Consider the following 23430-nt stretch of genomic DNA (forward strand, 5'->3'; position numbering starts at 1 on the left):
GGACAGGTGGCAGTGGTTCACACCTGTAATCTCAGCACTTTGGGAGGCCAAAGCAGGCAGATCACCTGAGGTCAGGAGTTCTAAACTTGTCTGGCAACATGGTGAATCCCCATCTCTACTAAAAATACAAAAATTAGCCCTACATGGCAGTGGGCACCTGTAATCCTAGTTACTCAGAAGACTGAGGCAGGAGAACTTCTTGAGCTTGGGAGGCAGAGGTTGCAATGAGCTGAGATCACACTACTGTACTCCAGCCTAGGAAACAGGCAGAGCAAGACTCCATCTCATAAATAGTTTTTTAAAAACCAAAAAAACCCAAAAAACAAACAAAAATACATACACACACCAAAAAACAAAACTTTATACTTAAGATCTATCTTTACTTATTGAAGGAGGCCACTTCAAAATGGTAATGCTCCTGACAATCTATCCCCTCTGACTGTCCAGGTTCTGCATACTTGAGGTGCCCCAGGCCCACCAAACCACATAGTGCCAGGCCTCTTTGTCTCCTACAATCTATTCCTCCTTAAAAACTCAGCTAAAGATTTTCTCTTCTATCCCACGAAGTAAAGAATATGCCCGCCTTCCTTTGTATGCCTATCTCTTAGAATATTAATCCCATAAAAATATAAAATAAATTATAATTTCCCCAAAGAGACTCTGATCTTCAAAAGTATGACTATGTATTCTTCATTTTCTTATTACTTAATATTTGGAATTCTATTTTGCATACATTAGAAACTTGACAAAATTAAGAAACCCAAAGGACATTCAAATTCCTTCTCCCAATTTAAAAATTATGGGTACAGGGACAAGAGTGGAATTGGAAAACGTCAATTCCACTATAATAAATTCACCCTAATAAACAATGCACATGTAATAAACAAGATACACATCTCTATTTTCTTCTCCATTCCCTGATAATTGTTTTTGAGTGATGAACCAAAAACAAAAAACTTAATAAATGCATAAGTTTATAATTTGAGAAACTAGCATGTGAAAAATAAGATCATCCCATGGAAGTCATAAAGTAAGCATGACTTTCTTCTGTCAGTTCTTTTACTTATTGCCCATATAATTAAATACAGTTGTACATTAATTCTGTTTGCTGTTATTTCATGCTCAGAACAAAACATTTCTCTCTCTCTTACTTAAGTTTATGTAGATGATGCTATTCCCATGAGCATTAAAGAACAGGGTTTAACAATGAAATGTTGAAATCAGCCAAAACTTACAAAGAAGTATGTCTGACACACTCAATAACAAGCATAATCATCACTGCATGGCAGGGTAATTAGGTATAAATGGCAAACAGTTCCATTACATGTCTGTAATTAGTACTACTCTTAAATGTTCAAACCAAGTATTTGAGACGTCAGCAGCAGGAATACCTGCTCCTATAACAAAATGCTTCTCAGTGGTGGCTTCATATGAGAATCAGCAGAGGAGCTTTTAATTATATATGTATTAAAATCCATATGCCCAGGGCTCTTGCCTCAAATCACTTTAGTTAGAATACCTGGGGGTTAGACCCGGGCATCAGTACTTCTCATTACAGGTGATTGTAATGTGCACTTAAGATTAAGGATTATAGCTGTAAACAAGAGCATGCAAGGGAGTTGAAGCTGTCCCTTCCCTCTATATTTCCACAGCACTGGGAGCATGCTCTACTGAGGGCTCATCAAGAAATCAATCAATTAGGTAATTACAAGTATTGATTAACGATGATCAATTAATGTTTGTCACAAGACTTTGGCATAGCTTGTTCTTTTCTGCAATATAATGTACAAATGAGAAAACCCTTACTCTCCTCTCCCTCCTCCCAGCATTCTGTCTGGAACCTGAAGTGTAGCCTGTCAAGTCAGTCTCAGTGTCTGGTCTTTTTTTAAAAATTTTAGTAAAATATATATAACATAAAATGCACCATTTTAACCATTTATAAGTATGCAGTTTAGTAACAATAAGTATAGTCCCATTGTTTTACAACCATCACCACCATCTATCTCCAGAATCTTCCCAAACTGGAACTCTGTACCTATTATATACTCTCTGGATCCCCTCATCCCTCCTGTCCCTGACAATCTCCATTCTACTTTCTTCTCTATGAATTTGACTATTCTAGGTACCTCACATAAATGGAGTCCTGCAGCATTTGTCTTTTTAAGTCTGGCAAATGTCTGCAAGCATCATTCCTGTTGTAGTATGTATCCGAAGTTCATTTGTAAGACTGAATAATATCTTATTGCATATATATACTACATTTTGTTTTTCCATTCATCCATTGATGGACACTGGGTTGTTTTTACCTTTTGGCTACTGTGAATAACACTGCTGTGAGCATGGATGTACAAGACTTTTTATGCATAGCTTTACCTACCCAGCATGACCAATATTCCTAATCGGGAATCTAACACAGAAGCAAAAGGGCTTGGTGAGTCAGGAGTGGGAACCTGTGACTTGTTCTCATCAACAAAATACAGCAATGATTACGGAAAGCCATTCCTGTGTAGTTTATATAAGACTTCATCTTAGCCAACTGTAAAGGGCTTATCCAGCTGGCTCTGAAGAAGTAAGCTGCCATGCTGTTAGAGGGACTGTGAGAAAGACACATGGCAGGAACTCTAGGGGCAGTCTCTAGGAGCTGAGAGAAGCCCCACCTGAAAGCCAACAAGAAAACGGGGACCTCAGCCCTACAACCACAAGGACCCGAATTTGGCCAAAAATCTTGCAAGCTTGGAAGACGTCCTCTTCCTGTAGAAAGCTCTACTAATGAACACAGCCAGCTGACCCCTTGGCTGCAGCCTTGTGGCTGACATCAGAGAAGATGACTTAAGCCATGCTTGGACTCGGCCCACTGGAAACTGAGATAGCAATATGTGTTGTTTATGCTACTTAGTTCGCGGTAATTTATTACACAGCAATAGAAAACTAATATGCTTGGGTTTCCTGAGTTTCTGTTGCCAATAAATTTCAAGTCGTGTCTTGTTCTTGTCACTTGTTTTACCTCCTTCCTTATCTCACCTGGAAAGAGGGAACTTGAAGCTCCAGGTCTTTCTTTCCCTCATATTTCCCAGAGCTTCATCTGCAAGCCCCAAAAAGACCATTTAAACAGCTGCTTCAAATTTACCAATTAAAATTGTTTTGGCATCACAAATAACCAAAGAAGGATTAAACAGATGCTGGGAGACCCTGATCATTCACACATTATAAAATATATATAAAATATAAAACGTCCTCTGGACATTCCTGGCTATAGATTTAAAAAAAAAAACTGTCACACATAACTGCACTGAAAAATCTACAACTAACAAATACCTCTAAGGAGAATCAGCAAAAAGAGAAGACAAATCATTTTAAAATGAGACTTTGATGAAAAGAAACAGTTTTAGTTAAAGGATAGATATAAGAAATGTATCTTTCCCAAAGAAGGGACTTCCAAAGAGTTTGAAAATCAAAAAGTTTCATTCTTGTCTTCAGATCTGTTCCTCTTTCTGAGAATTGTATTGCAATTTAAATTCTAGAAAAAATTCTAGACAGGAGCCGAGCTGCTCAGTCTTACAGAAAGCAAAAGGAGGTTCTGTGGAAACTGGGTACTGCTCACTGGAGTCAAAGGCCAGTGGTGATGTTCGTCTCTTATCCAGCAAGCAAGGAAAAGAAAGACGAGTGTCTTCTCAATGATACTATTTCTACTACAGTCCTTCCTGGGTATCTAGCAAGGAATGGGTAGCATCCAGATTGTTTTTGAGAAAAAACAATGGGCCAAAAAGACCTGCCCATTTCAGAGGACATTTAGACGACATAAGGGAGAAGAGGTGAAGGCTCCTGCCCAGGCATCCAGGACCCTTGTTAAAAGCCAGCACTACTCCAACTCACCTGAAATAACCTATTTCGAACCAAGTAGATCCGAAACTGCTATAAATATCCTATATAAATTAAAATGCTGGAGAGTTAAACAAAATGAGAATAGATTTCAGAGTTATTGTGATTAAGAGTCAGATATTTTAACATCTAGGTGAGTTTATACAAGCCTTAGCCACTACTGGAGATAACCATAGGCTAGTTACTTACTCTTGATAAGCCTCATGTAAAAGTACTTGCCTGATAGGTTTACTGTGAAAATAAGTGAGATAACTATAGAGAGGTCATAGCAGAGTGTGACCAATAATAGATACTCAAAATTCATACTGTTGGCCATTGACTAGTTAGATACTGAGAATGAGAGAAGATTAAGAAGAAACCAAATTAAAGAATTAGTGAAGAAAATGATGAGGGAAGACAATAAGAAATAAAGAAAAGAGAAGCAAATATGGAAGAAAATATTAAAGAATCAGATGCATTGATTCAATAATCAATAAATATTTGTTGCATTGAATGTATTAATCTGAAGAAGTAAAGGGAAACTTGGACATTATAGCTGCTAAGCCAAGGTTAGGTACTGGGTCCAAAAGTGCCATGTTTTGGTTAGTGTAATAGCATGGCACATCCCATTAGGAATGAAGCCCACAAGGCAAGGGTAGGCTCCTGAGAGTCAGCACAGCGCTTACAATCAGCAGTTAGACCTTTGACTACTCAAAACAATTAGCCTTCAAATCCTCAGTGTTTTCCAAGGCTTCATTAAACATTTTTCCTAATGCCTAGCAACTAACAAACCGGAAGTTTTAAGGATAAAGTGAGAAGGACTAAAGGGCAGATACCAACTAAGCAGAAAACCATTTGAGAGGCTGAGAGCGCTGAGGTGGGGAAGCAAAGTGGGTAAAGCCCAGAGCCTTTTGGCTCCTTAGAGAGAACAAAAGAGAGGCACAAAGGGAGAGTGGCTGGGTGCCAGGACTCAGACCGGCTGCCAAAGCTTATTTAACTTCATCTAGATGTCAAGGAAGCTGTCACTTGATTCCAGTCAGGATCCTAAATTCCTCCATGCTTTTTACCTCTTCCTTTTTTTGCAGCTTAACAGTACCACCCACCCTACCTCACCCCCACAGAAAAAGCCCCCAGCCTGGTTACACAACCCCAAGAGAAGCCACTCACACTGTAGGCTGCATGGGCTATAAATGGTGTGCACACTGTGGTAGAGAATACACATTTGACATCAGACAGACTCAAATTGGAACGCTGCTTCCAAAAAAAGACAAACATTACAACCTGGAGCAAGTAGAATGACCCTGAGCTTTACTTTCACCTTCAGTAAAGCAAAAAAAGTGATGCCTTATTAGGCAAGTCTAAGGCCTCCATGAGTTAATTATGGAGAACGACAGACATGTAATAGCCAACCAATAACTTAGTTTTTTCACCGCATCCCTGAGTAGCTCATTTTGGCTGAGTGTCTACATGTACATTATCTGTCACTATGAAATATAACCTTTTGTTTTCAAGCATACTGACAACTTTCACCAGATACATCCCCCAACTACTTTCACCCATAGGTTCTGAGTATCAGATCACCACACAACTGGACTATTTTTCTTCTTCCATGCCTTATTGTATATAGGCAGCTTCAATTTTTGCTTTTCTGAAGACCCAGGTTAAGGCAATAGTATTTATAAGAATATGTACCAATTTTTTAACTATCCAACTAGTAAGAACCTGTATATACACTCTTAAAAATCTTTAATTATCTATGTAAAATATAGATATAGAACTTCTCATATGGCAACATGTAAGTCACTATTTCATGAAAAGGAAAAAAGGGGTGTTTCCACCCCGGCCAAATTTCCCACTACTCCAAACTGCAGTTTCTTTCTGGAAGAATCATTTTCAGGGAAAAATAACAATTGCGGGCAGATTTTTATAATCACTGCATTTTTAAAAAATTTTAACTCTGACAATATACTTAATTTTAAAATAAGACTTTCCAACAAAAAGCTCAAGAGTCCACCTCTGATTGTTATCTTAAAAGACATCATCTATAGGAATGATTAGAGCAGACTGTAGACAGCGAATTTTCTGATCTTGAATCCTATTTCCCATATTAAAATCTATGTAGCCGTTGGCAGGTTACATAATTCTGCATGGCTCAGTTTTCTCATATACAAAATGGGAGTGATAAATGATATCTATCTTACAGGTTTGTGAGGATTAAATGATTCAGTATTTGTGAGACATTCAGGGTGGTGACTGGCACATAATTAGTGGTATATAAATATTTTTTCCATGGAAACATTCCTCTCCAATAAAGAAAACATTTTCTGTAGTGCACATCCTCAAATGCTCAGTACTGCTTTAGAAAGGAAGCAAATTAAAAACAAACATATTCTTTCACAGTCCTTTTCCACATCTTATTTAATCATATGACTCACCAGCATTTTCTTCTTTTACCTATTCTGCTCCTGTGGTAGGAGTGACAGATAAAACTAATTGTCCTTCCTACAACTGGAGTCAACATCTGAAGTCAGATGGCAAGTCTTTGTTTTATCTTTCCTTTTCATGAAAGAACAATAGTTTCAAATGATAGTTTAGGCGTCCCTAGCAAAATGCAGTCATACCAGCAACTTGCCAGATGTCTCTGATTAATTTGCCTGTGTTCCACCAGACATTCAGAATGAGCTACTAATTTTGCTATGATGAAGTTTGCTAAACAATATCTACATAACAGAAAAGAAAAACTTAATCTCAGTAAAAGGTCTGACATCTGAATACATGGTTGTCTTTGGTGCTTAAGGCAGACCAGACATGGGCAGAAATGCTATGTTAGCTCTTCTCTGCCCTCTCTGCCAGTGATATTCAGTTCTCAGCCTTGAGAAGCACTGTACTTATTCAGGAACCCATATGTGACCCTTCATATATGCCACAGTTGGTGCCATCAGATGGATCAAACCCATTCTCAATGTCCTTTTCTCACAGACCTCAGCTCTAAGAATCCAGGACTTGGTAGGCATTGATGCAACGAACAGCCTCTGCTCAACTCCACATGGGTGAAGCTAGGGAGCTCCAGGAAGCACCACCATTCTTAATATCAATCAATGAGACATATTATAACAAGGCAGACTAGTGTCCAGGCTGGTCTAATCAAGGCCTTTCATATTTATGGGTAATTCTTAGAACACAAGAGTAGGACTCAAGAGGGAAAAATCTGATGTCAATGTCAACAGTCTTGGATTCTAATCTTAGCTCTGCAACCAACCATGGTATATTCTGTAACTCCCCAGCATCTGTGACTTTACTTCTCTACCACGGGGGGTAGCATCAAACAATCTCTAAGGTTCATATGGCTCTAAGGTCTTCTGATGTTCAGCATATTAAATTTAAATCAGAGATCAGAGTATGTGATACCATGTAGTGCTCTGACTCGTCATGAAATTTATAATACTTCAATAAAGCTGAGTACCTGTTATAGAAACAGGCTATATGCCCACTGCATGTTGCATGCTTTTGAAGATCTAAAATGATCAGTAGGCACAAAACCAAGTCCCTACAAAGGACTATGATATACTGCAGGTTGGGTACAGCTGACCAGTGATTCCATATTGTGCCGACCTCAATCTGACAGGCCTTTATGGTGAGGCAAATCATCAATAATCCATATACAGGAGAGAGAATATCCTTTCTTTGTCCCATTCACTATAGACAGACAGAATGAAGTCTGGTTTGGCACAGAAATTGTATATAACTACTGATTTCTTTTCCTGGTTATAACAGAGCTAATAATTTATCCTTAAATACATTCAAGGAAATATGCTTATCTCAGATTGTTCAGCACCAGGAGAATACTGTTTTGCCTCAAGTCTTTTAACAAAGTAACTGAACATAATCTTGATTCACGAGAATACATCTGGTGTCGTATATAGGGAGGAGGTCACAGATGAATTGCTACTAAATTCTCTTACATGTCATTCTACATAAAAAAGCACATTGCTATTTGTAACATTTTTGTGGGTAAATAATAGATTATACTTATGTGTGCATATATAGTAATGTAATGCACATTTTATAATATTGTTATTATGTATAGTGCATATATACATATACTATATGGAGTTCATATATCTCTGATATAGCAAAAGAGAACACTGAATGATGTTGTTTTTGAAAAGAAATATAAGCTCATGCCATCTGTAATTTCAGAATTCATACCACTAAAAATAATTATTACTTTGAAAGGAAATAGATGAGGAATTTTTAGACTAATAAAACTTTTGACTTAATAAAACTCTGCTGAAATCCAATATTAATCAGATCTCTTTCAGCCCCAGGATATTATGATTAGTAATCTGGCATCACTAGCTTCCTTCACAAATATTTATTGATCATTCACTATGAGCCAAGTACTGTCAACAAATTGATTAATAAAACCTCCCTTTATAACTCTGTTGTTAAAATTAATCATTGTTTGTCTAGGTCAGATGTTTTATCTTAATTCATATTACTTTGTTCATGAATAAGTTAAAATTTGTTTTAATTTCACAACTCTTGCATTTTACAATAGTGATTCAGGCTCAGCCAAGGCATTATCAAGGCAAAAGACAGAATTTCAATTAATAAACACTCAGTTAAAAACAGTGAAGAAAGGGGATCCTAACTCATGATGTTTCTAATAAATCTTTCCTGGCCCAGAAAATCAAACTTTTGCTCATAAAGAAATGTACACACACACACACACACACACACACACACACACACACACACACAAATGCAGTGGCAAATATTTATATGTTCTTTTAAAAAGTCAAAAGTAATTCTAGCTTTTGTTTCCTCTTCCTGAAATCCTCTTTCTGCCTGGTTCATGCTCCTTTTCATCATTGAGGTCTGGTTAAAGGTCACTTCCTCAGAGAAGCCTTCATGACAAGCCTGCTTCTGTTGTCTCTTTGCCTTCCTTTCCCTCACTCCAGACACCACCTGTTATAGTGCTGGTTTTATCATATTATTGATTCCAATTAATAATTACATACTGCTGACTTGTTTCTGTATATACTGTTTACTGCACCTACTAAAAAGCTCTATGTGTATTCACTGATACATACCTAGCATCTAACACAGTGACTGGCAGAGAGTAGCAATCACATAAACTGGAATTAATAAATTATATCATCTTTCTTTGAAGCTCCAGCATGTTCCTTTTTCATGATACTTGAAGACTAACTACTAAAATGTGATTTTTTTTGCTAACATAGCCACAATTCATTGTGATATGTGTACATTTTTAATTCGTTAGTCTAAAAAGAGAAGTGTACACTTCCTAATACTATTTCTTTACTCCCCTAGGGTTTTTAAGGTAATAGAAAAAACTGTCAGTAAACTGAGTTCCTCACAGAGAGAGATATATAGTGCAATTTTGGCTTTAAACTTCTGCCCAATGGGAGATTCTGTTACAAAACAAAATCATTTCAAAAACCTCTCTACCCCCAAAGCTGAAAGGGTTAATATGTTCTTTATCATTAAGGAGGCTTAATAAATACCACTCTCATATTTCACAGTATTAAGACCATCTGAGTTTAAATGGTGCAGAAACTTCTTACCTGGAGTCCTTTCTGACTCTTGCTTTCTCAAAGGAAAATTCAGGGGGTTTGTTGAGGTCATAGGTCCGGGTTGTTGGCTCAGCAGACACGCCAGCCTTTGCTCCCCTCCTGCTATGGAGAGAGACCAATCCGGAGGTCTTCCGGTGGACCTCAAGAGGCACTTTATCTGGAGAAGCCTGAAGCGGGCTTCCTCCCTGCATATGCACCACATCCTGCAGCTTGTTCAGCTGGATGCACTTGTTCTGGAGCTCCTCTGTGAGCTCAGCAATGGCCACAGTCTGCTTCGACAGCTGCTCCCGCAGCTCCTTCAAGTGGTACTCCCGCTCCTGGATCTCAGCATCCTTCCTCCTCAACTCTCTCTCTAGCTCTGTCACCTTGTTCCGCAGAGCATCAGTGGTGAGGCTCCCAGAGTGTCCATCTGGGTGCTTGGAATGTTTAGGTTTCACTGAACCATTTCCCATGTTGCTCAGGGACCTGAGAAAGGGCACAGAATTGGTAAGTATCAAGTAGAGTTTCACTTCCCGGCAGTCCCCACCATTCCTCTCATTCCAATCTTGTTTCATAAATAGGAACACAGCTATCTTCATTGTTTGAAAAGCAATAAAATTTCCTCATGTCTCCAGAAGAGAAGCTATCTCTTGATTTCTTTTTTTCCTCTATGAAGAGGAGTTGGCATTTGTGTTCATTCTTACCTGTCCCTTTGAGAGCACAAGTATCACACCTAAGCATTTTGTACAAATGGTCTGAGTAAACAGCAGGTAACTCAGGACACTGTCTCTGAACAGCTGTCAAAAGCATTACAACAAAACTGCGATTTGGATGTCAGCATGGCAAAGACAAAACGCAAATGAGCAGCTAAAACAACAGAGGCATGGAAATGTCACAACTTTCACAGCTCCCCATGTGGCAACAGTAAGAAACCTTCCCCAGATTTAGAAAATTATACATCTGCATTTCTCAGAAGACAGAAGCAGAGTTGGTGATGCCTGATTAGCATTTTTCTCCTGCTATATGTATCTATTAAGTTTTGCATTTCTGATAACACTCACTACTAAAAACTTCTGAATGGTGGTCACCAACAGGAAGAAGAGTTTGAAGATTGTTCTACATCGTCTACTTTATGTCAAAAGCTGACAATCTCCAAAATTTATGACCCATGCTGCAAGGCTCTATTCTTTTCCTATTAAGAATATCCTTCCATAATGGTGTAGTGTGGGAAGTTATGAAAATTTCAAAAATTAATATCCTGAGTTCAGGCCCCAAAGCAATCAAGAATCTTGTGAGTCTCAGGATGCGATATGCAGATCAGGGGTTAAGAGAGTTGACTTAGTTGATTCAGAATTTGTTTTAGTCTAATAGCTATATATTTAACATTTATTTGAAATATAAATAACTATCACCACAGAGTCGTGATCTCATTGATATTATTGCTTCAGTGAAGGCTAAACTAGGTATTTAGGTTTACTGAGTCAATTCAATGAAAATAAAAAATAAATCATCTGCAGATAATAATCACATATGAGCACAATAAAAGTAGAACTTGAATGAGTGAAGTTTCGGAAATACTGCTCTAATTAGTTATTATAATGTTTAAAGGCTTTTTAGATTACCTATTTAAACTTCATACTTTTGCACATGAAGTTTTTGACAATTAATATTGTTTGGCTGTATCCCCACCCAAATCTCATCTGAATTGTAGCTCCCATAAGTCCCCACATGTCATGGGAGGGACCCAATGGGAGTTAATTGAATCATGGGGGAGGGTCTTTTCCCATGCTGTTCTCATGATATTGAATAAATCTCACAAGACCTAATGATTTTATAAAGGGGAGTTTCTCTGCACATGCTCTCTTACCTGCCACCATATAAGACTTGCCTTTGCTCTTCCTTCGCCTTCTGCAATAATTATGAAGCCTACCCAGACATGTGGAAGCGGGAGTCCATAAAACCTCTTTCCTTTATAAATTATCCAGTCTCAGGTATGTCTTTATTATAATAGCAGCATGAGAACAACTAATTCAATAGCCACAATCCAAAAAGCATTATAACACTTATAAACTAAGCTTGAGTTATTTCTGATTATCTCAAGTCAGAAGAAGTCAAACTTTGCAGTTTTATAACCCATACGTCTGCTCCTTTCTCTCTCTAAACTTCAAACTTAAATAGAAACGAAATACTTAGAGTTTTTCCCTAGTTCTACCAAAATTGTGACCTCTACAACAATAAAGGCACGGATGCAAAGATGTAACACAACTTCTAGCTTTCAAACAGATGCGACCAAATACACAGTGCAAATTGCCTATGATGGATGGTACAAACAGAAAATAAATGTGTTTATAAAAGCAATCTTGAACCACTTAGATGTTTCTCATAGAATTCAGGTTCCAAGTAGTCATTAATAAACATTAGCCTTAATATGTTGCAGAGATTTGGCAGGTTTAACCTTTAAGTTTCTGTTGACTTAGCAGCATTTACTGATCTTACATATTATGAATACATAAGAAGCATGAAGAGACTAGAATTCAAAGAAGTGGCCCTGGACATACTTGTATCCCAAATAAGCAATTCAGAATATGTTAGATTGAAATCTGAGAATAAACCTGAATGAGATTATGAATTACAAGCATAAGAAAAGTACTCCAAAAATATCTTAAATTAATGCATACATATATTTTTAACATACATCAGTAAGCCATTTTCTAGACAGCCTTCTTGCTTCATGGACAAGTATTCTTAGTTCAGTAGAGAAAGAAGGGAGATGGGATGATAGGAGGAAAACGATTTGCCTTATAAAGAAAAGAGCAAGAGGGATGACAGGGGGAGAAATGCCAGATATAGGTGACAGGGGGATGGAGGCAGCAAACCACATTGCCATGTAGGTACCTATGCAACAATCCTGTATGATCTGTACATGTACCCCAAAATCTAAAGTACAATTAAAAAAGAAAAAGAAAAAAAAGAGAAAAGAACAAGCACAAAATCTTTCAAATCTAATATTAAACTAACAACTACTTCATTTTTGTTCATGGAAAAATTGTTTACTAAGACCTAAGTATCACATACTATATCAAGGGCATAACCCATCATGGATTTGCAGTCACATTTGACACAGAAAACAGTTTTAGCATTCCAAATATTAAAAGGTTTAGAATCCTTTTTGCTCTATGAATGGTATTCAAAAAAATCCTGTACCAATCCAATAATTTTACAAACCTGAGGCACAGTTAGTAAAGGATGTTAAATTCTCCCAAAACACCAACAATCCTCTGGTTTCCTTGGAAGCTGTGTAAATCTTTCAAGTTATTTAGAATTTCAAACATGGGTGAAATGAGAGTAACCAACTGATCTTTGAAGTCACTAATTCAGGATACATAAGTAAGTTACTAAATGGCTCAATACTAGTCTGATTTCTTACTTAGTTCATCCATTTAAATATTGCTGTCCCTGAAGCCAAGGTTTCAAGTCTCTAGCTTCATAAAACCTAATTAGGTTCACTCTGTTTCCTGTATCCGTCACTAAGATAAGCTATTTTTCAAATATGTATTGCTAGCCACAAGGAGAATTGAACCATAGGATGTTGCTCCATCAATCTGGCAACTGCACGTTACTAAATCATTCTTACAGTAAGTGGGCAGCACATGATGTAATAAGAAATGAGTTTGGAGATAAAGATCAGAATTTAACATGAGCAATAGAGTCAGGCCAATTAGGGTTATAAAACAATCTGCTTTTTCTCAACCTTCTATATATTCCTTAAAATCTTTTGAGTCTTACTTTCTTATCTATGAAAGGGAATATATTTATAGCCATCTCATAGGGTTACAATGATGATTACATTTGTAAAGTACTCCATGCAATGCTTGGCAGGTAACAGACATGAAGTAGACAAGTAGCTCTTATTAGAGTAGGTAACTAGAAACAGGCAATTAATATCTTGGTGTGAAGAAAACTCAGAGAGGATCATTTTTGGGTGGAACAGAAGTCTAGTAAACTGGACATCTTACAACAAGAGTCTTTTGTGTTTTTTTTCTTAAGTGATAGGGTCTCACTCACACCATGAGATGCAGTGGCCAGTGGTGCAGTCATGGAAACCTGAAACTCCTGGGCTTAAGTGATCCTCCTGCCTCAGCCTTCAGAGTAGCTAAGACTACATAGGCACTCCACCACGCTCGGCTGTTTTTTTTAATTTTGTTTTTGAGATGGGGTCTTGCACTACGTTGCTCAAACTGGTCTCGAAACTGGGTTCAAGGGATCCTTCTGCCTCAGACTGTCAAGTGTCAAAATGATGCACATTATTCCTTTTGGAGGTGGTGGCAGGGAGTAAGGGACTCTTACTTTGCCTGGATTATATCTTCCATTGAGAAAAGAAGTCATTTGGCAACAAACAGCCTGGAAAACAAGTCCCCTACCAAAAGACAGAGACAAAAAAATAATTATGAATGACATGGAGCCAGTTCATGACTACAAGGACTTAGTAACTGAAGCTCTGTAATTCCCTCATGTAGCCCCTATTTATTTTCACACATTGCAGTGAAATCCTTAAAACACAAAGGCACACCTAATTATCTTTGAAGACAAAAACCTATAGCTCACTGTGGAGGCAATACACTTCCGCAGTTAGGTGTGGGAGACAGCAATCAAATGAGTAGTAGCATTTAGCTAGAGGCAGAGGAAAACTAAGACTACAAATTATTATATTAATGTAATCGCCATTTAGGAAAAGCTGTCCACCAAGAGGTAATTAGAAGAGACATAAGAAAACCAAAAGTCACTGTGAAGTCACTTGCAGGCGGATTAACACCTGGCAGTCAGTGTGGGAGGAATTAAGCTTTGTTTTCTGTTTTTCCTCCAGCCCTATAGCAGTTTGAAACCAGAATCTTGGCTGTGGTCTAGATAATATCTATTTCTCTCTCCACCCATCTGGAGTCTGTTATAAATATACACAGACAAACACACACATATATAGATGTGTGTGTATAGCTCCATGTATATGCCTCAATATGGGAGATGGTATGGTGCCGGCTAAGGTTATGGAGCCAGAGTCTTAGTCGAAGCACTTTCATTTAGTGGTCCATATGCCCTCAGGTGAGATACTTGAGTGTCAATAATGGAAGAAAAAGAAAGAAACATTGATCAATAGACAAAATAATACTGCCTGTCCTTTAGAGTTTTTAGAGGATTAAATGGGATAAACATGAAGAAAATTTAGCACAGGTATAACCATATAGTATTTGCTTAATGAATATTAAATATTACTATTATTATTACGGTTAACATTATTTATCCAACATGACAATTTATCTTAAAAGAAAAACTTATTGATCAGAAAATACGTACTAAACCAACACAATATTGAAGGAGAACTGATACTACCCAACTTTAAGGCTTAGTAATAAAGTAACAGTAGTCAACATAGTGTTGTACTGGTGAAAGAATAGACAAGTAGATCAATGGGACAGAACAGAGATCCCAGAAGTAGACCCAAACAATAGAGTCAACAGATCCAAAGATTAAAGAATACAAAATAGAGCAAAGACAAATCAATGGAGTAAGGATAATCTTTTTTAACAACTTGTAGTGGAACAACTAGGCATTAATTAAAAAAAAAAAAAAAAAGTAAAATCTAAATACAGACCTTATAGCTTTCACAAAAGTTACCTTAAAATGGATCACAGCCCTAGATGTAAGACACAATATTACAAAACCCCCAAAAGACAACAGGAGAAATTCTAGGTGATCCTGAGTTTTGTGATGACTTTTTAGATAAAAGACCAAAAAGCCTAATTATACACAGAAAAAATTGATAATTTTGACTTGATTAAATTTAAAACTTCTGTTCTGAAAAAAAAGAGAATGACTGTTCTGAAAAAAAAGAAGAGAAGCCATACTGAGAGAACATACTTCTAAAATATATGTCTAATAAAGGAGGAACTCTGAACACTCAGTAATAGGAAAATAAACAATCCAACTGAAAAATGGTCACAAGATCTGAGCAGACACCTCACCAAAGAAGACACACAGTTGGTAAATAAGCATATAAAAAGATACTCAACATCATACTTCATTAGGGAATCTTAAATTTAAACAATAATGAGATTCCACTACACACCTTTTAGAATAACTACAATCCAGAACACTGACAATGCCAAATGCTGGTGTGAATAGGGAGCAACAGGAATGCTCATTCATTGCTGGTGGGAATAAAAATGACATAGTTACATTAGAGGACAATTTGGCAGCTTATTACAAAGCTAAATATACTCTTGCTCTACAATTCAGCAATCATGCTTCTTGGTATCTAACCAACTGATATGAGACGTATGTTTTCACTAAAACCTGCACATGAATGTTTATGGCAGTTTTGTTTGTAATTCCCAAAACCTGGAAGCAACCAAGATGTCCTTCAGTAGGTAAATGGATAAACAAACTGTGTTACATTCATATAATAGAATATTATTCAATAATAAAAGCAATGTCAACCAATGAGAAGATAAGAAGAAATTTTAAATGCATATTGCTAGGTGAAAGAAGCCAATCTGAAAAGTCTATACATTGTATGATTTCAACTGTATAGTATTCTGAAAAAGACAAAACTTGGAGACCATAAAAAGATCAGTGGTTGCCAAGAGCTTGGGGAAAGATAGAAAGGAATATATATGAAATAATTTTTTTTAGGGCAGTAAACTCAATATGATACTGTAACAATATATACATTTCATTATATACTTATCAAAACCCATGGAATATACAAAAGGAATGAACCCTAATGTAAACTATGGACTTCAATAATAATGCATCAATAACAGTTCCATCACTTGTAACACATGTACCACACTGATGAAAGATGTTTAGAGCAGGGGAAAGTCCTGTGAGATGGGTATATAGGAACTCTGTGCTTTTTACTCAATTTTTCTATAAACCTAAAATTTCTCTAAAATAGTCTATTAGTTTAAGAAAAGAATATGTACTAAGAAATGAATTTAAGAAAGCTGATATCACATTCAAGGGACGGCTAAAAAGTGTAATGGATGGAAGGAGAGTAATGAATAATGAAACTGAAAAAGTAAGATACTGGGCCAGGCACAGTGGGTCACGCCTGTAATCCCAGCACTTTGGGAGGCCAAAGCAGGTGGATCACAAGGTCAGGAGTTAGAGACCAGCCTGACAACCACAGTGAAACCCCATCTCTACTAAAAATACAAAAAATTAGCCAGGCGTGGTGGCACCTGCCTTGTAATCCCAGCTACTCAGGAGGCTGAGGCAGGAGAATCGCTTGAACCCGAGAGGCGGAGGTTTCAGTGAGCAGAGATCGTGCTGCTGCACTCCAGCCTGGGTGACAGAGCAAGACTTCGCCTCAAAAAAAAAAAAAATTCTGAAAAATTTCCTAGGGCATCTGAATTTTAAGATACACTAAGTTTTCTAGTTTTGTGGTTAGATTTGTCCTTTAGGAAAATAATATTCTCATAAATAAGAAATGGAGTAAAAAGAGCTTAGAGGAAGTGAGACAAGGAAAGATACTATTGCACCAATCCAAATAGGAGGTGATAGTTTCAGGATTAAAGCTCAGAGTCCCAACACTATTTAATGACTTGAACTTCTTGAACTCGAGAAAAAAATGGACCATCTCCATGGCAGCCAGAGAGAAAAACACTGTCATAGGAGACTTAATAAAAGTTACAGCTATAGGTAACACGCAATGTCCTTCCCTTCAATAAATCATTAAAAGCAGAACTGGTTTTTTAGTGATAATGGGCCATTCAGTTTGAAATCAGAGGAGTAAATTATACAGACATTTATAGATAATATTCTAGGTGGATAGGAAACTGATACATTTGGTGTTACCATTAGCTTGTCTCCCTAAAGTTCCTTTAGAAAATAACTGAATATTTAAATCCCTGATTCTTCTCCCTGAAGCAAACCACGCGGAGTTGTCCATGTGGGAGTCAGCTCACTTTCACGTCAATGACACAATTAAAAGTATCTGTCTGTCTGACCTTGCCACACTTGACCTGAGGCTCAGTTTGGAATCTACTGCTTGTTTTGTCTGTCTACAGCATCTTGGTTGGAGAAAAACTTTCTCTTGACAGGCAATCATATAAGCTTATTGTATCAAAGTTTCAGCTACTCTGGAGGTTGATTGTATCTTTGAAGTGCCCCTCTCTCCAGCAGAATGTTCACAGTAATTTTGTGAATGCCACGTATCCTATATGTGACTGCCAAATTCAGCTATTTTGGGGGGCTACATTAACAGATAAACAAGCAAACACACAGAAAGGTAGGTCTGTAAGTCTAGGTCAGAAGATTATAGCTGACAGAATTTTTGAGTGGTGGCAAGAAGAAAGAGGATAAGGATTTGAAAGTTTACATTGTAGCAACTGAGTAAAAAGTGATGTCATTGACCAAAATGAGGAGCACATTTGAGGGACAGGACAGTGGGTTTAATTTTGGGCATACTCAGTTTAAAGCACCTGTGGAAACTTTAAGATAGAGAAGTTTAGTGAGCAGTAAGAAATGAGGGATAAGAAAAGCTAAAGAAAAGGGAAAACTGAAAATACTCAGAAGTTGTTGATATATAAATAGAGGCTTAATTGGAAGACATGGATGCAAGTGCCCAGGATATTGATGATGAGGAGAGGAAGAGGGTCTAGGTCTATATGAAGTTGGAAAGAAAACTGTAAGATATGGTAAGAAGCTACTGCTTTGATTAAAGTGAGAAAGGATGTGAAGAGATTAATATTAAAACAAGAGGACGAGTGGGAGGAACACTGCAGGGTAGCGTCTCTAATGTAGTAATTAAGTGGATGTGCATGGGAGAGCAATGAAAATGATTTCAATGTTTTGATCTTAGGAAGCTTGAAGGAAAGTAGTACTACCTACGTTTCATTCATTCAGTCATTCAAAAAGAACACATAGGGCACCGTGTATGGGCCAGGCACTGACACAAGTCAGGAGAATGAGCATGCTTTGTAAAGACAGTAATGAGTCTGGATTTACATTTATTAAGCTTGAGATGCTTGTGGGTCATCATGATGCAAATGTCTAGCAGGTAGAAGCAAAAAAGAAAAGTCAGGGGAAGAGACTGCTCCATAGAAATAAGACTTGAAGTCTCATTTGTGGATGAGATCACTAAGGGAGAATGGAATGTCTCTATTGTTACCCATGAACATATAGGTAATATCTGTGGATATTACCTGAGGGAGAGGAGGAGGAGAAGCAAATAACAAAGAAGGAGAAGGAATCAAGTGTACCAATAAGAGATTTAGGAGAAGCATCAAAGAGGCCATGCAGATAAGATCTTTAAGAGGTGAGCAGGCTGTGCCTCACATCCCACAGGCTTGTCACAGCAAATGCGATCAGAGGGAAAAGTACTGAATCTAACTTGTCAAAGAGTGGGGATAGACACCCAATTACAAAGGACCACGGAAAGAGCTGGTGCTAAGAGTAGGGCCTGCAAGATGGCGTCATGGTTCATGCGAGGGATTTTTAAAATAATGAAAACTTGAAAGTGTCTGTAGCTCCAGGATAATGAAGCACAGTAGATAGGGAAAATGAAAATATGGGAGAAGAAGAAATAATTGATAGGAAAAATAGCCTAGAGGAAGCAAGACAGTAAGGGATCACAGGACTTGGGCAACAGCCGGGCAACATATGCCTTCACTGTGAGGTGAATTCTTATTATCCTCACTTGTAATGACTTCATAGAACTGAAGTTAAGGATTTCATGTAAAAGAGAAAGATCCCTGGGTATCATCTTTTCAGGTCGTTTATTCTTAGTTACACAATGTTCCGACAGAGAGGATGCGCTCTAATTCTCCAAAGAGAATTCTCTACCATACTAGCTCATACCCTCCTGTGCAAAACTGAACAGGAGTACTGAAAACAGCTACTGTATGTTATGTGGGATGATCGCCTTCTCCATGAATTAAATAGAAACTTGCAAAGAAAAAAGACAATTTCTAAGAAACTGTAAGTATGGGGGTGTGGTGGGGTGGAGGCAGGTGTATGATGCTCTCTTCCTTTAAAACAAAAGAAAAAAAGAAGCAGCCCCCCGGAACTTGGGAAACAAGATGAAGATCAGGAAACCAAGACATTTGTCCCAGCGTCATCCTTTTCTACCTACTCATTCTCCATGTACTGTTTCTATTGTCAGCTCTGGCCTCAACAGCTTTGTGCTTGCACCGTAGTTCTCAAAACTGAACCCATTTCTTTTTCTCTCATTCCCAAAGTGGCTGATTTCTGGGCTTTGTTTGCTTGCTCTTGTTTCTTCATCACCGAGAAATATAAATATGGGAAAGCGCCTCACGGTGCCGAGAGTGACAAAAGGACATCCACACAAGTTTACCAGGACTCCTAGAAGTCCTTGCCTGAGTACTGTCCCCTAGCAACTACCCTGAGCTCCACGAGCAAAGCCGGGAGCGCACGCCCTGACAGCACCGCCAAGCCCCCAGCTCGGAGCAACAGCCTCCACCGCCGCTCCTCGCTAAAGCCTGGAGAACACTGAGGACTCCCCACTGGGGCTGAGCCCCTCCCGCCCTCAGCAGAGACTCTGAACACGAGTAGCCTTTCCCTGCCTCCAGGGGCTCACGAAACGCTGCCACGCCGAGCGAATGCAACGCGTGCACACGTCCACACTCGAACAGCACAAGCAAGAGACCAGCTGGGTGTGGAACAGAGGCGCGCATCCCGCAACGCAAGCACAGCATGCACATGCTCACACCCCGACCCCGTCCCTCCACGCGCGCCCTGAACACCCCGGCGCCCAAGCTCCCCAGCCCGCGAACCTCACCAGACAGACAGCCGGGTAACTTTCCAGGTGCGCAGCTTGTCACCTCGGCGCGGCCGCCCCTGCGTCTCGGCGTCCTCTCCCACGCCGCCCTCCCCAGCCGCCCGCGGCGCCCGAGCCCCGCGCAGGTCAGCTCAGCCAGCCCCGCAGTGCGCACGGTGCACAGCGCGGGCCCGGGGCTGCCGGCGCAGCGGCTCCAGCTACGTGCGAGCCGGGGGCGCAGGCGAGCGCGATGCGGGCAGGAGCTGCGGCGGCGTCGGTACTGCCGCCTGTCTCCGCGGCGGGGGCCGGTGCAGAGGCGACACGCAGGGAGGGAGGGAAGAGAGGAGGGAAGGAGGAGGGAGGGGGTCAGCCGGGGCTACTGCGTGGAGAGTAGGCGCCGGCTTCCCTAAAGGTGGGGTCATCCGCGCCCGCACCCACACTGGCCCGAACCTTTACTCCCGACACCGCCGCAGTCTGCACTTTATACCCCATACCCTCCAGAGTGAGGCAACATTAGTAGGGCGATAACATCGTGGTTGTAGGCATATTTTTTGTTTCGTGTTATTGTTTCTATTTCAAGTGTGTGGGACGAGTAAAGAGGAAAGTTCAGGGGTGTTCGTTTTTTCCTTCCCCTCCCTTTCCTCCATCCTTCCAGTCTGTGTTCACTGCAGGCTCTCTCCACTTCGGCTTCCCTCCCAGAGCTCAAACAGGCGCACGTACCCTGGACAAGCCCTCCTCTATCATACCAATGCCCTTCTACAAAGACATGTGACCCCGAAGCAGCTCGGCGACGCGCCCCTCCCGGACTCCAGGGCCATAACTTACATCTAGTTCACGTGATGCAGGGGGCAGGGGTTGAATCGAGTTTCGAACAGAAATTATACCTTCCGAATCTGCAGGTCTTTGGGCAGGGAGCTTTCTTGAGCACCCAAGCAGATAATGCTCTCCCGTCGCCTTTTGAGTACATTTTTTTTTTCCTGAAGGGTGCATTATAATTTTCTAAATATATATGTACACCCCACCGCATTATTTGCTGTGCTCTGGAGTTGTGAGATCTCCGTGTGGCTTTTTCCCTTCCTCCTGCCCCCAGAGGAATTTCACTAGCAAATCCACTGAGGACAAGGGCAGTTTCTGTGTTGAGAGATGGAGAGTACAGTGAGGGTCTATTCCTCACTGTGCATCTAGATAATGTTAGAACCAACTCTCTTGGGTTTTTAAACCACATGGTGGCAGTGGGGCTCATGTAACATTTGTATACACTGTTACATACATAAACTTATATAAAAAATGAGGCCCGTGTGAAATATGTTGAATGAGGCCATTAAGTTTCAGAGGAGGAGGAATATAGTCCTGCTTGTTTTTGTGCTAACCGGAGGAAAATAAGCAAAAGTACACAAAGTACTGTTTCATGAAGTTATCCCAGAATCTGTACGTTTTATACAGACCGCAAAAGAAAAAAAATTAGAGGAGAAAGGAGTGAGGAAGAATTCCACAAGAAAAGAGAAAATCAGTCATTGTATGCCACTGTAATCATGGGCTTTTAAGTTGATAAGCTGAATTTTTATAAAGAATTTAACGACAAAAAGGAGAAAAACAATTTTTCAAAGTCCTTAAAGGAAACCTTTTTTAGATTCAGGGGTACAAGTGCAGTTGCATTACACAGGCATAACACATAGTGGTGAGGTCTGGGCTTTTAGCATACCTATCATCCGAATAATGTGCACTGTACCGAATAAATTGTATTTCCTACCTCACCCACCTCCCACCCTTCCACCTATTGGTGTCCCCAATGTCTATTATTCCATTCTGGGTATGTTCATGCCTACCCATTGTTTAGCTCCCACTAGTAAGAGATTGTGCAGTTTTTGACCTTGTTTCTGAGTCATTTCACTTAGGATAATAGCCTGTATTCCCATCCATGTTGTTGCAAAAGATATGATTTCATTCTTTTTGTGACTGGGTAGTATTCCATAGCGTGTACGTATGTGTATATATACACGCATATATATATACGTATGTATACATATATACATATATATAGCACCCCGAATCTGAAAATTTTTTTTTAATTTTTCAGGTGATACGTACACATTTTGTGTGTGTGTGTGTGTGTATACCACCATAGTATGTATATTACCACATTTATAAATCCAATCACCCCTTAATGGACAAGGAGGTTGACTCCATGACTTTGCTATTGTGAATAGTGCTGCAAAGTCCTTACGTCTCATTTAGTCCCGGGCTTTTTTCAACAATGGGTTGCTAATTAATGGATCATAAAATTGAGGTATTGGGTCAAAGCCAGCATTTTTTAAATGATACAGAATAGAATAAAAAATAGAAGAGTCTATGTGCACACTGGGTCAACTGGGTCATACGTACTTTCTTACTGTTCATTGAAGCAAAAGCTTGAAAGCTGGGAATGCAATGCAGGCTGCTGCACAGGGTCACACAGCTAGGAAGAGTTTGAGGAGAAACTGAAGTTCCCTCCTAGCAATCCTGTGCTCTGTCAACTCTACCATGCTCAGCAAGGAAAAGGAGAAAGAGAAAGAAAGTAGCCACTTTTCAAGCCTTTTACTCAGAAATGGTGAACAAAATTAACTTGTGATCTCCCAACTTAAGAATGTACAATCCAGTGAGAGAAACAGACATTAAACAAGTAAACACAAAAGTAAGCATGTATGGGAGAAATACTGTGAAGGAAAATAAGAGAAAAAAATATGGGGTTATAATTTAGATGTGAGAGGCTGCAATTAATAATTAACCTAATTTGGTATGTCTTAAATGATAAGGAAACTTACTGTTTCACAAGGCAAGAAGTCCCAAGGTCAGGAGGCTCTAATTGGTGAATTCAGGGAGACAGTTGTGTCCAGGAAGGCCCTGAGCTGTTCCCGTTATTCCTCCTGCTAATCCCCAGTGTGGCAGCTTTGTCCCGGGGACTGTATCACCCATGGACTTAGGATGACTGGAACAGCTCATAATTGTGGGCAATCCGAACGGTGCCCAAAGGTCGCAGAGAGTCTCTTTGGAGTCAGAAAATCATTCTTGGAAGCTTCTAGGAGACTTTTCACCTGCATTAGTCCAAACTGAGCATATTCTTACCCCAAGATGCTGGAGGTGGAGTGGGGAATCACCATTCCCGGGCTCTTAGGCACTGCAAGATTGGTTCCTAGCTTTTCCAGATAGCATTCTTTGAGAAGTGCGTACTCGAATGAA

General features: G+C 39.3%; 1 protein-coding gene across 2 annotated transcripts in view; it reads right to left on the reverse strand.

Annotated features, from left to right (window-relative positions):
- Positions 1–20364, reverse strand: part of PRKG2 (protein kinase cGMP-dependent 2) — a 121064-nt gene extending 100700 nt beyond the window's left edge. Inside the window, exons 1-2 of one of the 2 annotated variants that reach the window (XM_037739151.1) lie at positions 20236–20364; positions 9450–9923 (exon numbers count right to left, since the gene is read on the reverse strand). In XM_037739151.1, coding sequence (XP_037595079.1) covers positions 9450–9910 — 461 coding nt within the window. In that variant the 5' untranslated portion in view covers positions 9911–9923; positions 20236–20364. The remainder of the gene's footprint in view (positions 1–9449; positions 9924–20235) is intronic. The other variant, XM_017530203.2, reaches the window with a different exon arrangement.
- Between the last annotated feature and the right edge of the window lie 3066 nt (positions 20365–23430).

The sequence above is a fragment of the Cebus imitator genome, unplaced genomic scaffold, assembly GCF_001604975.1.
Source record: "Cebus imitator isolate Cc_AM_T3 unplaced genomic scaffold, Cebus_imitator-1.0 Scaffold64, whole genome shotgun sequence".
NCBI classification, from domain to species: domain Eukaryota; kingdom Metazoa; phylum Chordata; class Mammalia; order Primates; family Cebidae; genus Cebus; species Cebus imitator.